The 24699-nt window shown below is 47.9% G+C and overlaps 1 protein-coding gene across 1 annotated transcript in view; it reads right to left on the minus strand.

Annotated features, from left to right (window-relative positions):
* Positions 1–11262: 11262 nt before the first annotated feature.
* cnbd1 (cyclic nucleotide binding domain containing 1) overlaps positions 11263–24699 on the minus strand; it is a 275196-nt gene continuing 261759 nt past the window's right edge. The window contains exons 12-13 of the mRNA XM_038810468.1: positions 23803–23862; positions 11263–11739 (exon numbers count right to left, since the gene is read on the minus strand). Of these exons, the coding sequence (XP_038666396.1) occupies positions 11623–11739; positions 23803–23862 (177 nt within the window). The 3' untranslated portion in view covers positions 11263–11622. The remainder of the gene's footprint in view (positions 11740–23802; positions 23863–24699) is intronic.

Genomic DNA, 24699 nt, shown 5'->3' on the forward strand with positions numbered 1-24699 from the left:
GGGTTCCCGAAGGTGTGGAGCTGCCCACAATGGGAAACCCCATTGACCAGCCGGCGAAACGAAGACTCCCAATGGAGTGCTGAACCAGAAATCCGGCGTGGCGGGACGGAGAAACCCGCCCATACTGTCCGTTCTCGGAGGGAATCGAGGGATTGTTAAGTGCCAGGAATTACCCCACAATCAAACAGCACTCTGGAGGTTTCGGCCCCCAGTGTCCTTGGCCGCACTTAGCCATATATCCTGCACTGAGGAGCTCCAATGTGCGGCAGTGTCGGGGTGCCAGCCTAGCCAAAGTCAGACCACCTGGAGGCCTCCGATCACCTAGAAGACCCCTCCTCCCCCTCCCTAAAGTGCCGGTATTCCTGGTTCCCATTTATGGGGACCAATGCTAATCAACACTCAGTTGGGGTCTCCTTGGCATGGCCAGTAGATGCCGGTTGACTATTCGATCTACCATCAGCACGGGTAAGTAGGTTTTTAAACTCACTTTACCATGCGCGTCTGGGTCCCGGCAATTGTGGGCAGGATCCAGAATGCAACGTCTCGCGAGATTTGGTTTGATCTCCTGAAGTGTAATGGCCATTGGGAAAGGGAAGCCTCTCTCGGGATCCACGCCAATTCACACTCCAGTGGGACCGGCAGGTAAATGCCGCCCATTGATTTTACAGTTTCAATTTAGCAACAGACTGAAAATTAATGAAGTTATTTCTAAATGCAATTATTCCTGCAGAAGAAATTCTCAAATCTATTAGTCCTTCTGGGTTCCTTGTCCATAATCCTGCAGAGGTTGAATAGAAAAGGATATTGTGCCATAATGTCTTGAAGTGTGTAGTAATCCACGGGAGGCAGGAATTCCGTCACTACACCAATATTTATTTACAATAACGATATTACAGGGGCAGCTACAAACAGTGCTGCTAGCAGTCCAGTCAACTTAAGACTGGCTCACAAAGCCTACACAGGTGATTATATGGGCCCCCTCAATGAGCTATCATTGAGGGAGCTCATACTCCAATTGGCCAACCAATAAAGCCAATTGGAGTTCATTACAAAGTGCAAGCTGCTGGCAGTGTGGCAAGAGCAATGGGGCATCTGGGACTTCAGTGAATGGTGGGACCAATGAGGTCCTTAACCAATGAGGTTTACCTAGTGAGAAAGAAACAGAAATGACTGAGAAGGAGTATGAATGAGCCAAATGAGATACAAGAAATAAAGGGATTAAGAAAGATAAAATAGGGAAGGAAAATAAGAAAAAAGATCTTAAAATTAAAAGTTTGTCATTTTTTTGAAAGGAGCAAGAACAATTTACCACCTAAAGCAATGGGGCTTCACTGTTTTCCACATTGTATTTCATTTGCCACTTCAGCTAGGAGAGTGGGCTATGAAGTGGCAAATGAAATACAACGTGTAAAAGTGTGAGGTTTGCACTTTGGAAGGAGGAATTTAGGCATAAACTATTTTCTAAATAGGGAAATGCTTCGGAAAGCAGAAGCGCAAAGGGACTTGGGAGTCCTTGTTCACGATTCTCTTAAGGATAATGTGCAGGTTCAGTCAGCAGTTCAGAAGGCAAATGCAACGTTAGCATTCATGTCAAGAGGGCTAGAATACAAGACCAGGGATGTACTTCTGAGGCTGTGTAAGGCTCTGCTCGGACCTCATTTGGAGTATTGTGAGCAGTTTTGGGCCCCGTATCTCAGGAAGATGTGGTGGCCTTGGAGAGGCTCCAGAGGAGGTTCACAAGAATGATCCCTGGAATGAAGAACTTGTCATATGAGGAAGGTTTGAGGACTTTGGGTCTGTACTCGTTGGAGTTTAGAAGGATGAGAGGGGATCTTATTGAAACTTACAGGATACTGCGTGGTCTGGATAGAGTGGACGTGGAGAGGATATTTCCACTTGTAGGAAAAACTAGAATGAGAGGACACCACCTCAGACTAAAAGGATGATCCTTGAGAACAGAGATGAGGCGGAATTTCTTCAGCCAGAGGGTGGTGAATCTGTGGAACTCTTTGCCGCAGAGGGCTGTGGAGGCCAATTCACTGAGTGTCTTCAAGACAGAGTTAGATAGATTGAAATGAAATGAAATGAAAATCGCTTACTGTCACAAGTAGGCTTCAAATGAAGTTACTGTGAAAAGCCCCTAGTCGCCACATTCCAGTGCCTGTTTGGGGACTGGTACGGGAATTGAACTGTGCTGCTAGCCTGCCTTTGTCTGCTTTAAAAGCCAGCTCTTTAGCCCTATGCTAAACCAGCCCTTGGTTTTCTTGATTAATAAGGCGATCAGGGGTTATGGGGAGAAGGCAGGAGAATGGGGATGAGAAAATATCAGCCATGATTGCATTGCGGAGCATACTCGATGGGCCAAGTGGCCTAATTCTCTCCTATGTCTATGGTCTTATGGTCTTTAAATTGCTCAGTTTCTAGTCTAGGGAATTTGAGGGGCAGCACGGTAGCATTGTGGATAGCACAATCGCTTCGCAGCTCCAGGGTCCCAGGTTCGATTCCGGCTTGGGTCACTGTCTGTGCGGAGTCTGCACATCCTCCCCGTGTGTGCGTGGGTTTCCTCCGGGTGCTCCGGTTTCCTCCCACAGTCCAAAGATGTGCAGGTTAGGTGGATTGGCCAAGATAAATTGCCCTTAGTGTCCAAAATTGCCCTTAGTGTTGGGTGGGGTTATGGGTATAGGGTGGAGGTGTTAACCTTGGGTAGGGTGCTCTTTCCAGGAGCTGGTGCAGACTCGATGGGCCGAATGGCCTCCTTCTGCACTGTAAATTCTATGTAATCTATGTAAACTATCATGCCATCAAAAAGGTACAAACACTGTTAATTATTAGGCTTCACATTCTGTGACAAGTTTAATGGACAATTAATGTGTGAATTTGGCAAGTTCTTAAAAATAACGGGAAGACTAAGGGTGAGATGGCATTTGTGTGCAGCAAATGGCAGAGTCAAATTCTGGCCATTCAAACTACTTCCATGTCTCTTTATCCTTGAACTTGCTGACCAATTTGCACATTGATTATTGCATGTTGCCAACAAACTAATTTTTCCAGTAAGATCTAGTCCATTGTGTTGAGAAAGTCTTTTATCATCCTCAACTGTGTGCTGATCTGTATATATTAATATATATAGGAAGAAGTTTTGCAACACCAGGTTAAAGCCCAACAGGTTTGTTTTGAATCACTCACCTGATGAAGGAGCTACACTCTGAAAGCTCGTGATTCCAAACAAACCTTTTGGACTTTAACCTTGTGTTGTAAGACTTCTTACTATGCCCATCCCAGTCCAACGCCGGCATCTCCACATCATTGATATATATATATAGTTGAAGCAGAAATAAGACCTCTTTTTATAACACCCTGAAAATGAAAATCGCTTATTGTCACATGTAGGCTTCAATGAAGTTACTGTGAAAAGCCCCTAGTCGCCACATTACAGTGCCTGTTCAGGGAGGCTGGTATGGGAATTGAACCGTGCTGCTGGCCTGCCTTGGTCTGCTTTAAAAGCCAGCGATTTAGCCCAGTGTACTAAAGCAGCCCCTGGTAAGATGCAACTGCATACTGAAGCACCACTGATTTTATGGTTGACTGAGAGATCCAATTGCTTGATGTTACAGAATCACTGAACCTTTACAGTGCAGTTGGAGACCATTTGGCCCAGCTAATCTGTACAGGCTTCCTGAAACATCCTTCTAGTTTGTCCCAGTCCCCTATCTTTTTTAAAAAATTTAGAGTACCCAATTCATTTTTTCCAATTAAGGGGCAATTTAGCGTGGCCAATCCACCGACCCTGCACATTTTTGGGTTGTAGGGGCGAACCCACGCAAACATGGGGAGAATGTGCAAACTCCACACGGACAGTGACCCAGAGCCGGGATCGAACCTGGGACCTTGGTGCCGTGAGGCCACAGTGCTAACCCACTGCGCCACCGTGCTGCCCACCCACTCCCCTATCTTTACCTAGTTTTTGCTCACATCACTTCTTCTCATTTTGGCCATTATTTTGAATCTGTGCCCTCGAGTGATGTACTCTTGAGAGTGAACAGTTTCCCATGACTGACCCTGTCCATACCCCTCAGCATCTTGAATACCTCTTTCAAGTCTCCTCTAAGACTTCTTCGGTGGGATTATCCGGTCCGCCAGTCATGTTTTCCTGTGTGGCCTGTGTTCCGCAGCCGGCCAAAGGAATTTTCATTGTGGTCACCCCACGCCAAAGCAAAACCCGCAGGCATGAATGTGCTGTCGGCGGAGTGGAGGATTCCGCCAATGGAGAATTCCACAGCTTTTAGAATCATAGAATCACTACAGTGCAGGAGGCCATTCAGCCCATTGAGTCTGCACTGACCCTCCAAAAGAACACCCCACCTAGGCCCATGCCGCCACCCTATCCACATAACCCAATAACCCCACTTACCTTTTGGACACTAAGGGCAATTTTTTAGAATAGCCAATCTACCTAACCTGCACATCTTTGAACTGTAGGAGGAAACCGGGGCACATGGAGGAAACCCACACAGACGCGGGGAGAACATGCAGACGTCACACAGTCACCCAAAGCTGGAATCGAACCCAGATCCCTGGCGCTGTGAGGCTGCAGTACTAACCACTGCGCCACCCTGCCGCCCAAGATTTCTCCAAGGATATCTAACCCAACCTCTCCAATCTATCCTCATAGCCACAGTTGTTTATCCCTGGAATCATTCTTGTGTACTTCCCCCATCGTCTTCACATCCTTCCTCAAGTATGGAACCCAGAACTGAACGCAGTACTCCGGTTGAGGCACTTGTACACACTTTGTGTAGGAGTTGACTAAGTTATGTAATTTTTTGGTCCTCTTCTACAACATACAATGGAGCTGTTTGAATTGACAAAGAAATAAAAAGTGCTAGTTTTATTATTGGCAGAACAGGCATATGGAGTGATTGGAGTCTCTTGTTTTGTGTGGTGTGTTAGATCCTATCAGAAATATATGCACATGCTTCAATAAAGCATTATCATACTAATCAAAACAAAACTTTAGAACAGGCAGATACAGAACATTTCTCCAAAGTAAAGTGATTAATGTAGAATTGTCACTTCCTTCAGTGCTAAATTGAAATAGTCACAGTATGCTAAAAATTACCAATACACTGCTCTTATAAAGCTCAGGTGCTGGATTCACCGTTTTTGAGGCTAAGTGCCAATGACGCTGTGGGAACTGTGGCGTTTTACGACGCCAATATCGAGCCCTCACTGGTCCTGTGACTGATGAGGGACTAGCAGCTGTGCTGGGTAAGCTCCCGGTTCCCATGATATAAACGGCTGGAGAATGGCCGGGTCCATGGCCACGCATGCGTACAGCGACGACCTGCAGCGGTCACGCCGTACAATATGGCACCAGCCGTGCGCGGACCCGACCGGCCAAATACTGCACCCCTGGCCACCTCCCGCCAGTCCCCCAGCCCTCGAGGAAGCCCGCCCGGCCAGCGGCACGGCTCCTGGCCACGGTGGCAGCGCTGGACACAGTCCTCAGCCGCCATGTCAGGTTCCCGATCGCTGAGACCACACGTCCCCCACACGGTCGGGAATTCGGCCCATCAAGGGCAGAGCATCATAGGAGGGCCCTCAGGTGACTCACCAACTCCGTTCCAATGGCATGCGATGATGCCATTTCGGAGGGGGCGGAGATAGAAATCCAGTGTCAAATCGTCGGCGCCCCCGATTTGGGCGTAGGAAGGGATTCTCTGCCCGATCGCTGATTACGATATCGGCGTTGGGCAGCGGGAATCCAGCCCTATGTGTCCCAGAATAGTTGAAATTTAAATTTACACTATTGCTGGTGATAGCGTCATGAAACCAACAGTTTGAATTTTTAAAATTATGCTGCATACATTATTCAAACAATTCTTCCTTGCTGACCCTGTTGACTATGGTCGGTGGGACATGTTTGCATTTACAATCACACAGGTTGACCATCTGTTCCTGACTTGAGATTTCATCCCTGGTTGTTTTGATTATGGAAGTAAAATCACATTAAACAGACTGCCGTTCAACATTCTCTTTTTATAACAATCTAAATCCCAGGAGACTAATTCTAAACATAGGTCACCAAAGGATCAGACAATACAGAAATAGCAGTCTAGCAAATCAGACTGGTAAATCCCGGTTGTAATGCTGAAGACCAGAGCTGGCCACTCCCCTTGCCAAGCTGTACCAGTGCAGCTATGAGGCTGGGATCTATCTGACAATGTGGTAGAATATCAGGAATAGAGCTAAAGCAACCAATTATTGCCCTGTTAACCTCTTCAATCATTGATAAAGTTCCAGAAACCCACAGTGGTCAGCTCCTTTATTTTTCCTATAATGAAGTGACCTATGCTAATATGCAGCTGCTCTGTGATGTACACAGCAGTATCGCACAAAAATAGCTTATTCAGTGCAACTGCTCTATAATTCAAAGGATTTGAGGGGGTTTAAAGCCATGTGATATGGTTTTGGCTCTCTATGAAGTAACAGCTGCTGCTTTCTACACCTCTATCTGAGGGACAGATAAATGAAAAAGCAGTCATTTTTCACTATTTCTGTCTGAACTTCTCTTTCACTTCCAGGCAGGGGTGACTTTTGGAGGATGGGGGCGGTCTCTGATATGGGGAAGTCTTTGATGGGGAGAGTATCTAATACGGGGGTGGGGTGGGGTGGGGGTGGGGGGAGGGGTTCTTTGATGGGAGCCGACTGATATGGGGAACTGATGGAGAGTCTGACTGGGGTCTCTGGTTAGAGTCAGCGAGTCATAGAGGTCTACAGCACAGAAAAGGCCCTTCGGCCCATTACGTCTATGCTGGTCCAAAACAACCATCTAAAACAATCACCTAAGCAGTCTAATCTCATTTTCCAGCAGTTGGCTTAGAGCCTTGTATGCCTTGGCACATCTAAATACTTCTTAAATGTTATGAGGGTCTGTGCCCTCACCACACTTTCACAAAGTGAGTTCCAGACTCCAACTACCCTCTGGCTGAAAACATTTTTCCTCACCTCCTCTAAACCTCCTGCCCCTTACTTTAAATCTATGCCCCCTCATCAATGATCACTCTACCAAGGGGAAAGGTTTCTTCCTGTCTCCTCCATCTAAGCCCCTCATAATTTTATATATCTCAATCATGTCCCCCCTCAGTCTCCTCTGCTCCAAGGAAAACAACCTCAGTCTATCCAATCTCTCTTCAGATCTTTGTATCATCTGCAAACTTAGCAATGCCTTATGGCATTACGGTAGCACAGTGGGTAGCACTGTTGCTTCACAGCTCCAGGGTCCCAGGTTTGATTCCCAGCTTGGGTCACTGTCTGTGCAGAGTCTGCACGTTCTCCCCGTGTCTGCGTGGGTTTCCTCCAGGTGCTCTGGTTTCCTCTAACAAGTCCCAAAAGACATGCTGTTCGGTAATTTTGACATTCTGAATTCTCCCAGACAGGCGCCGGAATGTGGCGACTAGGGACTTTTCACAGTAACTTCATTGTAGTGTTAATGTAAGCCTACTTGTGACAATAAAGATTATTATTATTCAGTTCCTCATTCCAGCCCTGGAGGTTTGTCTACTTTTAAGCATAAATGAACACTCAGAACCTCCTCTCTGCCTATGTTAATTTCTTTACTTTTGTCACAGTCCTTCTCCCTGATTTCTATACCCTCACCAGTCCTTCCACCAGTGAACACCGACATAAAGTATTCATTTGGAGCCCTACGTATATCATCCGGCTCCACACACAAATTACCACTGTGGTCCTTCATGGGCCCTACTCTTTCCATAGTTATCCTTTTATCCTGGAGGGTCCAATGGTGGGGTCGGATGGGGTTCTCTGGTGGGGTTTCTGATAGCGATCTTTGATGGGGGCCTCTAATGGACGATCAGATGGGGTCAAGGGTGGTGCTCGCTGGTGGGGAGCTGGGGGGGGGGGGTTGGCAAGATATGCATTGTGGGAGGAATGGGGCCCTCTGATGGACTCTGGGGGCACTCATTTAAATATTTAGCCCCTTCACCCACTGCCAGATCCATTGTGTAAGGGCCAAGTTGACAAATACTTGGACCAATCCATGCTCTTGACTGCTTCACGCCTGGCCAAACCTGTTGTAAACCTCACAGATGTGAGGGGTATCATGTGGTGGGAGGCCCGCTGGTAATATTTAGTTTGATAGAAATATATTAAAATGAGGTTCATGCCCGTAAATCTCGTGATGTTGTCGGCTTCGGTCAGTGTTACATTCAACAGCCATCGTGTAAGGTAGTGTGTCGCAGAATCATGAAATTACAGAAAATACAGTGCAGAAGTCTGCACTGACACATAAAAGACACCTGACCTGCCTACCTAATCCCATTTGCCAGCACCTGGCCCATAGTCTTGAATGTTATGACATAGCAAGTGCTCATTCAGGCACTTTTTAAAGGATGTGAGGCAACCTGCCTCTATCGCCCTCCCGAGTAGTGCATTCCAAACCATCACCACCTTCTGGATAAAAAAGCTTTTCCTCAAATCCCCCCTAAACCTCCTGCCCTTCACCTTGAACCTGTGTCCCCTCGCAACTGATCCTTCAACAAAGGGGAACAGCTGCTCCCTATCCACGCTGTCCATGCCCCTCATAATCGTGTACACATGAACAGGTCACCCCTCAGTCTACTCTGCTCCAGTGAAAACAACCCAAACTTATCCAACCTATCTTCATAAGTTAAATGTTGCATCTCAGATAACGTCCTGGTGAGTCGCCTCTGCACCCTTTCCAGTGTAATCAAATCCTTCCTATAATATGCTGACTAGAATTGAACACAGTACTCCAGCTGTGCCCTCACCAAAGTTCCATACAACTCCAACACGATCTCCCTGCTTTGTAATCCATGGCTCGATTGATAAAGGCAAGTGTCCCATATGCCTTTTTTGCCACCTATTAACCTGCCCTTATGCCTTCAGAGATCTATGGACAAACACACCAAGGTCCCTTTGTTCGTCAGAACTTCCCAGTGTCTGGCCATTCACTGAATACTTCCTTGTCAAATTACTCCTTCCAAATTGTATCACCCCACACTTTTCAGGGTTAAATTTTATCTGCCACTTTGCTGACCGTTTGACTATCTCATCTATATCTTCCTACAATATAACTCAAGACACTCAACCTTGCTGTTAACCACCCGGCCAATGTTTCTGTCACCTGCAAACTTAATGATCCTACCCCCCATGTGGTCATCAATGTCGTTTATATGAATGACAAACAAGGGACGCAGTACAGATCCCTGTGGTACGCCGCTGGACACCAAACCAGTCTTCTGCCATCACCCTCTGTTTCCCACAACAAAGCCAATTTTGAATCCACCTGATCAAGGTATCCTGTATCCCATGCGCGTTTGTCTTCTTTATAAGTCTCCCACATGGGACCTTGCCAAAGACTTTGCTGAAATTCATGTAAATTGTATCAACTACACTATCCTCATCTACACGCTTGGTCACATGCTCAGAAAATTCAAACAAATTTGTTAGGCATGACCTCCCTCTGACAAAAACATGCTGACCATTTCTGATCAAACCGTGTCTCTCCAAGTGGAGATAGATTCTCTTTTTCAAAATTTTCACCAACAGTTTACCTACCACTGATGTAAGACTCACTGATCTTTCTTATCTCTACAATCCTTCTTAAATAATGGGACCACATGAGCTGTTCTCCAGTCTTCTGGCATCCGATGCCCAAGCGGTATTAAACATTTGGATCAGGGTCCCTGCAATCTGCTCCCTCACATCCCACAGCACCCTGGACACAATACACCCAGACCTGGAGATCTGGGCAGCACGGTAGCACTGTTGCTTCACAGCACCCTGGGACACAATACACCCAGACCTGGAGATCTGGGCAGCACGGTAGCACTGTTGCTTCACAGCACCCTGGGACACAATACACCCAGACCTGGAGATCTGGGCAGCACGGTAGCATTGTTGCTTCACAGCACCCTGGGACACAATATACCCAGACCTGGAGATCTGGGCAGCACGGTAGCACTGTTGCTTCACAGCACCCTGGGAAACAATACACCCTGACCTGGAGATCTGGGCAGCACGGTAGCACTGTTGCTTCACAGCACCCTGGGACACAATACACCCAGACCTGGAGATCTGGGCAGCACGGTAGCACTGTTGCTTCACAGCACCCTGGGACACAATACACCCAGACCTGGAGATCTGGGCAGCACGGTAGCACTGTTGCTTCACAGCACCCTGGGACACAATCCACCCAGACCTGGAGATCTGGGCAGCACGGTAGCACTGTTGCTTCACAGCACCCTGGGACACAATACACCCAGACCTGGAGATCTGGGCAGCACGGTAGCACTGTTGCTTCACAGCACCCTGGGACACAATCCACCCAGACCAGGAGATCTGGGCAGCATGGTAGCACTGTTGCTTCACAGCACCCTGGGACACAATCCACCCAGACCTGGAGATCTGGGCAGCACGGTAGCACTGTTGCTTCACAGCACCCTGGGACACAATACACCCAGACCTGGAGATCTGGGCAGCACGGTAGCACTGTTGCTTCACAGCATCCTGGGACACAATATACCCAGACCTGGAGATCTGGGCAGCACGGTAGCACTGTTGCTTCACAGCACCCTGGGACACAATACACCCAGACCTGGAGATCTGGGCAGCACGGTAGCACTGTTGCTTCACAGCACCCTGGGACACAATCCACCCAGACCTGGAGATCTGGGCAGCACGGTAGCACTGTTGCTTCACAGCGGCAATAAAGGGCACTGGCCCTTGGAAAGAGCACTCTACTTTAGCCCATGCTTCCACCCTATCCGCGTAACCCAATAACCCTACTAATATTTTTGGACACTAAGGGCAATTTAGCATGGCCAATCCACCTGCCCTGCACATTTCTGGACTGTGGGAGGAAACCGGAGCACCCGGAGGAAACCCACGCAGACATGGGGAGAGCGTGCAGACTTCGCACAGATAGTGACCCAAACCGGGAATCGAACCTGGGACCCTGGAGCTGCGAAGCAACTGTGCTAACCACTGTGGTACCGTGCTGCCCTGTTTTTAGTAGAGTGACAATTTGGTTTGTGTGCTTGCAGTTGTTGTAACACTATGTTGGGAGATTAATTTATTGCCAATGACTTCACCAGAGGTCATGCTGTTCCAATTGTGAAAGTAAACATTCTAAATAGAAGATAACTCAGCAACCCTTTTCAGTACTGAATATCTTTTGAAATTTGTATCTTTGTTAAATGGTAAAGTGAAGAAGTCTAGTTTTGCCATTTCCTTGAGCATCTGCCTTTCACTCAAGGTTTATTTTACTCCAGGGGAGAAAGTGTTAATTGAATATCCATCATCGTTATTTTATGCTCAGAATATGAAAATAAGAGTGGGATTAGGGAAGATAATTATGAAAAATCACATGCATTGTTTTTATGAATCATCCACCGTCACAGCAGTTCATACCACAGGAAATGATTGGAGTAAAGTGCAGTTTTCAAGGCCTCTGCTTTTGGTTCTACAGGAAGAAGAGTTTTTTTTGCTGAAGTGGATAGGAAATGACCTCCAGATGCTTAGTGGTAATTAGATGATTAAGGTCCACCCTGTTCCAACCTTTACACTCCAATATTATTCTCAAAACGACTGAGTGGCTTTTCCTTTTGGCCGATCTTTTTTATTCCAGTCATGTTTCCATTTTCCAAAGCCAGGCCTTATTCCTTTGTAAGATATTGTTTGGTTTATCACTGTTTGCTGTTGGAAAAATTGACAGAAAAATTAATCAACACCCTTCATTATCAAACATTAGATATTCTAGGTAATCAGCTGTGTTTTGAATTTGGGGCAGCAAAACAGGTAAGGTGGAAGCCCAATTGAAAGTAGTGGCGTGATCTACTGGCTGCATTGCGCCCAAAAAGGTGCACGTCACCATGATGTCATTTTCGAAGAGGAGGAGACTCGCAAAACAGCATCAAACCGGTACAGGCCCCGATTCCGGCGTCGGAATCGATTCTCCGTCCAATCACTGATTACAATATCAACGTCGGGAAATGGAGAATTCCATCCCTAGTCTCACTCTAAAATGCAGCGCACTAACGGGGACCAGATGGAACAGTACTTGGTGGGATCTCCCAGGGGATTGGAGGCCCCCAGCTGGTTGCCCTCTGGACAGACTGCCACCTCAGTGCCAACCTGGCACTGCCAAGCTGCCCAGGCAGCACTTTTATCTGGCAGTGGCTGGCATTTTTCCCGTGCCAGGTATTGGGCCCGGGGGTGCCTTGCCCACATAAGGTGCACTGTGGGTGGGGTGACGGAGGACCCCCTTATATGTAAATCGGGACTTTGGGGGAGTGTCAGGTGGTTGTGACGGGGGGTTTTGAGAGATTGTGTTGCCATTTCCGATCTCATCCTGCACCGAGTAGTTCTGCAAGCAGAGCTCCTCAGTGCAGGAACTGGACTAAGTGCGACATCGGCAGGACGTTCCCCGCTGAGGCCCTGGATTGTAACAAAGTCCCGTTAGATAGCGAGTGCTGGGAAACATCCAGCTAAATAAGCTCTGTTGCAATTTGGCTGGATCGCAGCCTAGATCTTGGACCTACTTCAATTGCATTGTGAAGTGTGGTTGAGGGAAGTCTTGTAGCACAGTGGTAGCTACTTCTGGGCTGGAGCTCTGGGTTCAATTCCCACTTCAGGACTTGAGGGTCATCAAAGATGAGTTCATAATGTGACCAAACAAGTTGATTATAAGCTTGTCAACCTTCCAGTACGAAGGATGGCAGGTGATAAGAGCGGGAGGGCTTTCTGGACAGTCATGCTGCAGATGTCAATGTAAACACCACTGCAGTACTATAATCATGGACCAATAGATGTCCAGGGTCACCAGCATCCTGGTACCAGAAGGAGGAGGAAGAAATATGGTCACCTGCTGTCACCAACTACCCCAAAAAGTTCACTGACAAAGTGCACATCAATATTGGACTGCTGTGATGTCAACCACCCTTTTATACGTCCTGGGAGAGGGACTGAATCAAGCCACAATGGGGATGGGATGGTCAATTACAATTTCTGCAGAGCCAGGGAGCACTCATACTTGTCCTGACTTCACAGGGAGGAGTTTTCTTTTGGAAAAAAAACTTTACACAATTTACCTATCATTGGCGGTCACTTCAGCTGCTCAAGAATTCAGAGGAGGGCAGTCACTAGCATATCCTAGATACCGGAGGCTTGTTTTAGGCATCTGCCAAGTAGAGGTACCTTTTCTCCTGAGTGTAATTCTTTATTTTAGCAGAAAAGGGGTGGAGCTATTGCCTAATTACAGCTATCCAGAGTTATGTCTGTCCCCAATTGTGTCCTTCCCTTTGCCAAGTGCCACATTTCAGGGCTAAAATGATCTAACCTGTCAGGGTACTGTTACCAAATGTGAAGATCTTTTGTCACACATTTCATGTCCAAATAGTTACATCCTGATTTCAATTAATTCTGTCATTTCTTCTTTCTTTTTATTGCTCCATCATTACTCAGGAATGGTAGTGTCAATTACAACCACCCTCCCTTCACCCTGTTTACGGTCAGCTAATTCAGACGGGATCGAGGACTCAACACACTTGAATCTGAATTTCCAATCCCAATTGCTCTCTTCAAATTGAAAGGAATATTTATGAAGTTCAAATTCACTAAATAAAAACTCAATAAAATGTTCACTCCCGAATAGAAGAGCCTTGAATCACTAGTAGCAGTCTCCCTGCTGAGTAAGAAGTTGTGCCTTCAAGTCACACTCCAGAGACTTGAAATCATGGGGAGGCGGGGATTTTCTGCCCCTATTATTGGCAGGTGGGAATAACAGCAAGGGTGGACAATCCAATTGGAATACCAAAACGGCTTTCACGCCATTGGAATTTCCTCTTTTGATTGTCCCCAAACCCCCTCCACCCACCCATCAATGACTTCATGGGCTCTCACCATGAAATGTCGGGAACCCTAATGCCAGACATTTTAATCACACTAATGGGCTTCCCCATTGCATTATCGCATTGCATTTGGGTTTTTCTCTCTGTCGTCACGACAGAACGTCAAGGGTTTCATAACAGCTTTTATCAAACAGGGACCTGGCGAGGAATTCAAAGACAGGTACAGCCCTCAGGGGGCAAGGGTCAAGCCTAGGCAGTACCTTGGCAGTGCCCAGGCACTGCTCCTGGCACCTCTCCCTGCCAGGAACAGGGGGCTCCCAATGTGGAGGCCCAATGGGGGGGGGGATTTCCCTGGGGGATGGGAGCCACGGGTGTGGCGGGGTTCCCCATGTCTGTGGGGCACGGGGGCTTCTGGGAGGGGTGGATGAAGGAGACCTGAGTCCCAAAGAGTGCATTCCAAGCACTAATTGCATTCCAATCACTCAAGCATGTCATTTCAATGCACTTACCTCTCTTTGATGTGGTCAATGTTTACAAAGATTGGGGTTTTACCAGTTAGGCCATTGAAGTAGGATGGGATATGAATAAATCAAAACTGAATTTGTTTTTTGTCAATCACAGACGACTACTCGAAAGCTATGAATGGCTTGCAGCTCGTGGATATGTGGGAATCAGATGCAGGCACAGCTGCTCTCCTTCGAGGAATGGATACATGGAACTGGAAGGTAAATTTTAGAGCTATAATGCTTCTCACTGCTCCTGTCTGGACTGCTCTCTAGCATCCAGAGAAGGTCGCTTTTGTGGGGAGGGGGTCCATGTGAGTGTCCCTCTAGTTAGGAGGTCACTGTGGTGTTTTCCTTTTGGTAGGGGTCCCTGGGGGGAATCCCTCTAGTTGGGGTTCCCTGTGGGCGTGAAGGGGAATCTGTGGAGTGGGGTCCTTTTGGCAGGGGATCCCTGGGAATGTCCCCCTGGGGTCTCTGTGGTGGTGGTGGGGGTGGGGGGGGGGGGGGGGTTCCTCCCTATTACAGGAGTCCCGGAGACGGGTCTCCCCGCTCTTCCACAGATTTGGAACCAACACTTGGCGTTGACATTGGGGACCAGGCATGAAACACAAAATCCTGTCCTAGGTGTTGCTGTGTACAGGGACATTTAAGGTAGCATGAGGGACTGGGTGATCAATATTAAAATAATGTAGATGGCTTCCGGTGGCGCACATGAGCAGAGCGGTCGCGCTGGAGAGAGGCTCCCGCCGGTCGGCGGCATTTCAGCATTTTCCGGGGGTTTCCCCGTGGTTTCGCCAGTTGCGATTTCTTCGGCTGTTGGGGTCTGAGGGACGGGCACCGGGTCAGGCCAGTTTGGAGCCGGTGGGGAACCCCGTGACCGGTGGAGGAGGGGCATCGAGCCCGAAGCAAGCGGCAGGAGAGGAGCGTGGTGAGGGTTAGGGTTAGGAGGTGAGGCGTGAATCCAGCACGAATGTAGAGAGGGAGCAGCGCACACTGGGTGGCTCCCCGCTGAAATTGAATGTTCGGGATGTTTGAAGTCCAGTCCCAGGAGAAGAGATTTTTTGAACTTTGATTTTTGAACTTTAAAAAATTATTTTTATTATAATTTTTTTAAATTTAATTTTTTAATGTTATTTATTTACTTTTGTCTTTATTTATCTCGAGATTGAAGAAAGGAGGAGAAAAAATACTAAGTGGTTAAGAGATGCCAAAAACGGCTGTGAAGAAGGGAGGAAACGCGGGTTCACCGCGAAAAGAGAGGACGAGTAAACGTGCTGACAAGATGGCGGATGCTGGACTGCGTGGTGGAGCAGCACTACTTACAATGGAAGGGATGACCGAGGTGATGGCTGAGGAGTTGGAGAAGCAGCTTGCGCGGCATATCGAGACATTGAGGAGGGAGATGGCGGTCACACTGAGATCATTGGTGGAGGAGGCAATCGCCCCGGTGAGGGTGGATGTGGCAAAGACATCGGCCAAGGTAAGAGAACAGGGTGAAAAGATAAAGGAACTTGAGGAGGCCATGTCGCAGCACAGCGACCAGCTCACCTCGATGGGAGACAAACTACAGAGGGTGGTGGAGGTCAACAGAGGACTCCGAGCAAAGTTCGAGGACTTGGAGAACCACTCGAGGCTGCAAAATCTGAGAATTGTGGGCTTGCCTGAAGGGGCAGAGGGCTCAAGGCCAACTGAATACTTTGCTAAGAGGCTGGGGGAATTGAACTGGACCGAGCTCATCGGTCGTTAAGGCCGAAACCCAAAGTAATTGAGCCGCCGAAAGCAGTAATTATCTGCTTCCATAAATACCAAGTGGAGGAGAAGGTGTGAAACTGGGTGAAGCAGAAGCGGGCGGTGCAGTGGGATGGTGCTGGAGTTCGGATTTACCAGGACTTGACAAACAGATGAGGGGCGTTCAGCCGAGTGAAGTCGGTACTGTACAACAAGGGACTGTGATTTGGTATGGTATACCCGGCAAAACTGAGGGTGACGTACAACACCAAAGATTTTTATTTTGAAACGGTGGAGTCGCCTGAGGCGTTCATGAAGGCAGAAGGCTTGGGAGAGAAGTGAGGAGTGGAGCTGGAAGAGAGATCATGGACTGTGATTGGGAAGCTGGAAAATGTATAAATGTTGTAACTTTCTTTTCATTGATCTGTATTGTAACTTACTTGAATTCACATTGTTAGTGATTACATAGAATTTACAGTGCAGAAGGAGGCCATTCGGCCCATCGAGTCTGCACCGGCTCCTGGATTGAGCACCCTACCCAAGGTTAACACCTCCACCCTATCCCCATAACCCAGTAACCCCATAACCCAGTAACCCCACCCAACACTAAGGGCAATTTTGGACACTAAGGGCAATTTATCATAGCCAATCCACCTAACCTGCACATCTTTGGACTGTGGGAGGAAACCGGAGCACCCGGAGGAAACCCACGCACACACGGGGAGGATTTGCAGACTCCGCACAGACAGTGACCCAAGCCGGAATCGAACCTGGGACCCTGGAGCTGTGAAGCGATTGTGCTATCCACAATGCTACCGTGCTGCCCACTATTGTTATAGAGTTCAAGTTTTTTTTTGGGTTTGATTGGCATTTTTGCTCCTTTTTTTTTGTTGCAACGATTATATGTTATTTCATTGAATTGCATGGGTTAAATAGTTTTTATTTTTCTTCTGGGACTGGGTGAGGGGGGGAATAGTATGCCTTTTTGGGGGGGTGGGGGACTACCCGCGTGGGCCAACTACAGTCGGCCAGTGAACGGAGGTGAGGTGAGAGGGCGGCGGACATTGGAGCCTGGTTAGCAGGTTTCAATGGGCCTATGAGGCGAGCAAGTGGGGGTGGGGGGGTGGGATGTTTGATACTGGGTGAGATTTCTTTGAGGGAAAGTGCGGGGGGGATTCTGGGGGGGGAGGGGTTCAATGTTAATAATGAAAAGGGACGGGTCAGGTTCATGGGGCAGGGCCCAGTGGTATGATGATGGTGATAAGAAGAGGGGGGGGTGAGAGACCCCCAGTTAGAATAGTGACGTTGGACGTGAGAGGGCTGGGAGGCCGAGTCAAGAGGTCAAGGGTGCTTGTGCATCTTAAAAGTTTGAAGGCCAATGTAGCAATGCTGAGGGTGAAGGATCAAGACTTAAAAAGGGCTGGGATAGCCAGGTGTTTCATTCTGGATTTGACGGAAGAGCTCGAGGGGTAGCAGTAATGGTCAGCAAAAGGGTACGGTTCCAGATAGAGAAGGTGGTTGCAGATCAGGGGGGTAAGTATGTGATTATGACATGGGCGCTGGAGGGGAGGCTAGTCGCGCTGGCAAGTGTATGTGGTCCCAATTGGGACGACGTGGGATTTGCAAAGAAGATGTGTGGGGCCATCCCCGACTTGGACACACGATCTGATAGTGGGGGGACTGGGACTTGGTGCAGTAGCCAAAATTGGATAGGTCACGGCCGCGCTCGATGGTCCCGTCAGGGGCGGCAAAGGTGCTGGCTGGGCTAATGGTGGAAATGGGAGGGTGGACCCTTGGATTTTTCTGCACCCCAGGGAGCGGGAGTACTCATTTTTCTCAGCGGTCCATAAGGTGTGCACCAGAATTGACTTTCTCATGGTGGGGAAGGCGCTGCTGGCTGGTGTTAAAGGGTCGGAGTACTCGGCAATTGCAATATCAGATCATGCTCCGCATTGGGCAGATATGGTACTGGAGAAGGGAATGGTACAGAGACCAGGGAGGAAGTTAGATGTGGGACTGTTGGGGGACCGAGGGTTCTGTGACAAAATTGAAAAAGTAATCCAGGAATATGTAGGTTTTAACTGCACAGGTGAGGTGTCGAAGGCGGTTGTCTGGGAGGCTTAAAGGCGGTGGTGAGGGGTGAGGTGATGTCGTTCAAGGCTAGGCTAGACAAAGAGGAGAGGTGGAACGTCAGAGGGTAATAGATGAGATGCTGGAGGTAGACAGGTGGTGTGCAGAAGATGGGGACGCAGCGCAGTTGGAAAAGAGAAACTCCAGGCGAGCTTTGACCGACTATCTGCCAGGAAGGCGGTACGCCAATTGAGGCGAGCAAGGGAGGCAGTTGACATGCATGGAGAGAAGATGGGCCGTATGTTGGTGGGTCAGCTCCGTAGGGAGGCTGCGGCAAGGGAAATTGTCCAGCTGGGGGACAGGGCAGGGAAGTTGGTGGTAGCTCCAAATTGGATTAACAAGGTCTTTAAGGATTCTATGAGAGGTTGTACTGGTCAAAGTCAACTGGGGGAGGCCGGGAGATGCAGGAATCTCTAGATCGGCTGGAGTACCCAAGGTTAGGGGAGGGAGACAGGGCTAAATTAGAGGGGGCGATAGTGGAGCAGGAGATATAAGATGCGATTGGGGGGACACAGTTGGGGAAGGTGGCAGGGCAGGATGGGTTTCCGGTGGAATATTATAAAAAATTCAAAAATAAGCTGGTACCGCCGATGGTGGGGATGTTTGTGGAGGCGATAGGGAAGGGAGTGGTACCACAAACTTTGGGGCAGGCATCGATTTCCCTGTTACTTGAGAAAGATAAGGATCCAACGGGGTGTGGGTCGTATCACTTTTAAACGTGGACGCAAAGATATTGGCGAAGGTACTGGCAGGTAGGCTAGAGGAGTGCCTCCCGAAGGTGATAGGTGAAGATCAGATGGGGTTTGTGAGAGGAAGGCAGCTCTTTTCGAACATTAGGAGGGTATTGAACGTGGTTATGGTACCGGCGGAGGGAAGGAAACAGAGGTGGTTGTGGCATTGGACGCCGAGAAAGAGTTTGACCGGGTAGGTTTGGAATTGGACCCAGATTTGTGGAATTGGCCAAGCTTACATTCACCCCCCTCCCCACCATCTGGCCTGGACTTGCAAAATCCTACCAACTGTCCTGGCCTGAGACAATTCACACCTCTTTAACGTGTGGTTACCCCTATCTCTGGATCTGTAATGATTTGATTACCCGCAAATGCTCGCATTCCAAGCATTGTCTGGCATCTCTGACTTTGTCTATATAAATGTTTCTGGAACATACCTCTCCATTCACCTGAGGAAGGAGCTGCACTCCAAAAGCTTGTGTTTGAAACAAACCTGTTGGACTTTAACCTGGTGTTGTAAGACTTCTTACTGTGCTCACCCCAATCCAACGCGATTGAGCCGTTGGCCATCGCAGTAAGAAGTTCGGGGGTATGGAAAGGGATAGTGCTGGGGGAATAGAGCATAGGGTGTCCTTCTATGCCGATGACTTGTTATTATACGTGTCGGAACCAAGTGTGTCAATAGGGTGAATACTGGAGCTATGTCAGGTGTTTGGGTCTTTCTCAGGGTACATATTAAATCTAGACAAGAGTGAACAGTTTGTGGTGTCTCGGCCAGGGGTGGGGGCGGGCATGGGGGCTTTTGCCATTCCGTAAGGCAGGGACTCACTTTAGGTGCCTGGGGGTGCAGGTTGCTCAAGATTGGGGGAGGGGCCTACGTAGGTACAACATGTCTAGTTTGGTGGGGAGGGTGAAAGCTAATCTGGCAAGGTGGAATAGTCTCCGTCTGTTACTGGCGGGTCAGATACAGGCAGTTAAAATGAATGTGCTGCCATGATTCCTGTTTATTTTTCAATACTTGCCAATTTTCCTGCCAAAAGCATTTTTAGAGAGATTGAAGGAATGATTACCTCGTTCATAAGGGGAGGGAAGGTGGCCAGAATTAAAAAGGTGTTACTACAGAGAGGAAGGCAGGCAGGGGGTTTGGGTCTTCCGAACGTGATGTAGCGAATGTGGAGAAGGTACAGAGCTGGGTCAGAGGAGTTGACTCTCAATGGGTCAGAATGGAGGAGAGTTTGGTAGGGGGTCAGGTTTGAAAGCTCTCGTGATAGCGCCGCTCCTGATGACCCCAGAGAGATAGTCAGGGAGTCTGGTAGTAATAGCTTTGTTGAGAATTTGGAGGCAGTTTCAACAGCATTTCGGGTTGGGGGCACGGTCAAGGGAAACGCCGATTCGGGGGAACCATAGATTTGAGCCAGGGAAATGGGATGGACATTTTTGGAGTTGGGAGGAGAAAGGAATTAGGACACTAAAAGATTTATTTCTTAGGGCTCGTTTTGCGGGATTGAAGGAGCTGGGAGCGAAGTATGGGCTGGAGTATCGGCGGTTTACGGGGCTATTTTGGAGGAGGAGAAGGTGCCGCTAGAAGGGATCAAGGTAAAGTGGGAGGAAGAGTTGAGAGAGGGTATAGAGGATGGTTTCTGGTGTGAGATGCTCTGGAGGGTGAACGCCTCCACCTCGTGTGCGAGGTTGGGGCTGATACAGCTGAAGGTGATGTACAGGGCGCACATTACAAGGGCGACGCTGAGCCAGCTCTTTGAGGGGGTAGAAGATGTTTGTGTGTGAACATTACGGGGGTGGGGCCTGCAAACCACATTCATATGTTTTGGATCCTGTCCAGAGCTGGAGGATTACTGGAAGGAGGTGTTTAGGATAATCACTGAAGTGGTGCACGTGAAACTGGACCCGGGCCCTCGGGAGACCATATTCGAGGTGACAGATCAACCGGGGTTGGAAACGAGTGCGGAGGCAGATGTTGTAGCCTTCGCCTCGTTAATCGCCCGAAGGCGGATCCTGTTAGCATGGAGATCAACCTCTCCACCCTGTGCCCTGGCGTGGCGGGGGGACCTGCTGGAATTCATGACTCTTGAAAAGGTCAAATTTGAACTGAGGGGAAGGATGGAGGGATTCTACAATTCATGGGTGTTATTCATTATGCACTTACGAGAATTGGATTACATCGAACATTGGGGGAGTGTGGGGAGATGGGAGAGTTGGGGGGAGGGGGGACTGTCTGTGTCAATGGTGACTATGAGTCCTTTTTGTCATTTTTTATGGTGACATGCGGGCTAATTTCTGGGGTTTGGTGGGAGGATGGGATCGTTGTTATTAATATGGGGATTAACATTACATTTGTTATTGATTATTGTTTATTGTGAGTGTAAATTTGGGAGAAAATGTGAAAAAGGAGAATAAAAAATATTTAAAAAAAATAATGTAGATAACCAAAGTTATGGCAATCATGTTATGGATTCCTATTTATCGACTACAGCTCAGCCTTCAACACTATCATTCTTACAAAACTCATCTCCAAACTCTGTGGCCTTGGCCTCGGCTCCTCCCTCTGCGACTGGATCCTGAACTTTCTAACCCACAGTCCACAATCAGTAAAGATAGGCAACACCACCTCCTCCACAATCATCCTCAACACTGGTGCCCCACAAGGCTGTGTCCTCAACCCCCTACAATACTCCTATACACCTATGACTGTGTGGCCAAATTCCCCATCAACTCGATTTTCAAATTTGCTGATGACACCACAGTAGTGGGTCGGACTTCAAACAACGACGAGACAGAGTACAGGAATGAGATAGAGAATCTGGTGAACTGGTGTGATGACAATAATCTCTCCCTCAATGTCAACAAAACGGAGGAGATTGTCATCGACTTCAGGAAGCGTAGTGGAGAACATGCCCCTGTTTACATCAATGGGAAGAAGTAGAAATGGTCGAGAGCTTCAAGTTTTTAGGTGTCTCGATCACCAACAACCTGTCCTGGTCTCCCCATGCCGACACTATAGTTAAGAAAGCCCACCAACGACTTTACTTTCTCAGAAGACTAAGGAAATTTGGCATGTCATCTACGACTCTCACCAACTTCTACAGATGCACCATTGAAAGCATTCTTTCTGGCTGTATCACAGCTTGGTATGGATTGTGCTCTGCCCAAGACTGCAGGAAATTACAAAAGGTCATGAATGTAGCCCAATCCATCACACAAATCACCCTCCCATCCATTGACTCTGTCTACAATTCCCGCTGCCTCGGAAAGGCAGCCAGCATAATTAAGGACCCCACGCACCCCGGACATACTCTCTTCCACCTTCTTCCGTCAGGAAAAAGATACCAAAGTTTGAGGTCACGTACCAACCGACTCAAGAACAGCTTCTTCCCCGCTGCCATCAGACTTTTGAATGGACCTACCCCGTATTAAGTTGATCTTTTCTCTACACCTTGCTATATCTGTAACATTATATTCTGCAGTCTCTCCTTCCTTCCCTATGCACGGTATGCATTGATTGTACAGCATGCAAGAAACAATACTTTTCACTGTATACTAATACATGTGACAATAATAAATTAAAGCAAATCAAAGAAAATCCAGGCCTTGTTGGAACAGAGTAGAGAAAGTTTGCTCTGTATCTGGTCAGCAAGCTCATAAAACCCAGCTTTAGTATTGCTTAATCTTATTTCCGAAAAATGGATTGTCATCCTTGCTGGATTTTTACCATCGGCTGCATCTTACATTGTGAGCATTGCCATTTTATCTAGAATTTTCATATCAATGTTGAATAAAGGAATCAGGAGAGTTATGAAACTGAGCAGCTCAAACATAGAAACTAGGAGCAGGAGTAGGTCATTGGCCCTTTGAGCGTGCTCCACCATTCAGTATGATTATGGTTGATCCTCTATCTAAATGCCATATCCTCACTTTCGCCGCATACTCCTTGATGACATTAAAATCTAAAACAATTATCTATTTCTTTCTTGAATATAGTCAGTGACTTAGCCTCCACAGCCTTGCTAGAGTGAAGATAATTTTCCTCATATCAGTCCAAAATAGTCGACCCCGTATCCTGCAATTTTTTTTCTTGAGAACAAGGGGACACAGTCACACTAAGTAGGCATCTCATAAACTGAAGCTGTGAGGATCTGTCCTTGCTCAATAGGTGACGTGATCATTGGGCGGGATTCACCGTCGCCAATATTGTAATCGGCTATCAGGCGGAGAATCCCTCCCGACATCCAATTCAAGGGTGGTTTGACGCTGGTTATCTATTCTCTGCCCCCTCTGAAATGGCGTCATTGGTGTTGTGCATCGCACACTGTTGGAACGGCATTGGCGCGTCACCTGAAGGCCTTATCCTCGATGCTCCGCTGGGCCGAGTTCCCAACCGCGCGGGGACGTGGGGGTCTCAGCTGTCGGGAACCCGGAGTGGCGGCCACAGTCGGTCGGGGGCCGTGCTGCTGGTTGAGGGGAGGCTTTCGCAAGGGCCAGGCAACTGTAGGGAGTGGCTACGGTGTGGTCAAGGGGGAAGTATTTGGCAGGTTGGTGACGCACATGGCCGGCGCTATGTTTTACGGCGTAATAGCTGCAGGTCATCGCCGTGCACATGCACGGCCATGGACCCAGCCATTCTCCATCCGTTTTTGTCGTGGGAGCCCTGAGTTTTACCCGGCGCAGCTGCTGGCACCTCACCGGACCCAGGTCCCAGAACCGGTGAGGGTTCAGTGCCGATTTTGCACAGTTCCCATGCCAGCATTGATGCTTAGCCTCAAGAACGGTGAATCCAGCCCATCCTATTTTACGCATATTTACCTTAAACTGCTGCCATTCTTTCTTTTTTTCAAGAGAAATATATCTGTTGTTGACCTCTTCCTGCGTGGTTAAAAAAATACCTCAATGTAGCATTAAACAAATACATTTTTTTTGCAAAGATAGCTTAATTTATTTCTTGTTGACTTCACAATTTTTGGAATAGTTTGCATCATACCACTATAATGGTGCAATTATTCCAGCAATGCATTAACCAGCTAGTTAAATGGAGCATAAACCTTTTTCAAACAGAAGGGTACTTCCAACACAATGAAGCTCTGTTGTTCTCATAAAACCTGGGTCAAGTAATCGAAGGAATATAGCTTGGTGAGCAGATTTGCTAAAAGGAATAATTAAAATATAGCATGACATTCCATTTGTCAGACAACAGGCAATGGGGCAGAGAAAATGCTATCCGCTCCATTTCTATTGGCCACATTTATAAGGACATGGTATTAAACTGTAAATATGTGATCTCTGAAAGTGAATAAATGAATCAAGCGATTACATCATGCAGTTAAAATCCTTAAAAATCTATCTATATTTGATTATTTTAGAATTAAACCCAGCTATAGGCTGTATGGTCCATTGGAAAATGGTTAGATTAATATGAAGGTTAAAATGCCAGGGCTTACCTGTAAATATTACTGGCCACACTACTAAGTGGAAATCTAATCGGAATCCGAGAAGATTGATCTGTTACAATAACTGCCCTGGGAGCCCTGGCACATGCCATCCTCCAACATCCACATCACCGGCCCACCCCACCAACACCTGGCACAACCTCTGCACCCATCCCAGTCCATCCCTTACACCCTTCGAGGCAGTTCGGAGCATCGGTGAACAGGTATTTATTTGTGACAGTGCTATGTACAATAACTGTGCGCTGGTCCCTAACAC

The sequence above is a fragment of the Scyliorhinus canicula genome, chromosome 10, assembly GCF_902713615.1.
Source record: "Scyliorhinus canicula chromosome 10, sScyCan1.1, whole genome shotgun sequence".
Taxonomy (NCBI): domain Eukaryota; kingdom Metazoa; phylum Chordata; class Chondrichthyes; order Carcharhiniformes; family Scyliorhinidae; genus Scyliorhinus; species Scyliorhinus canicula.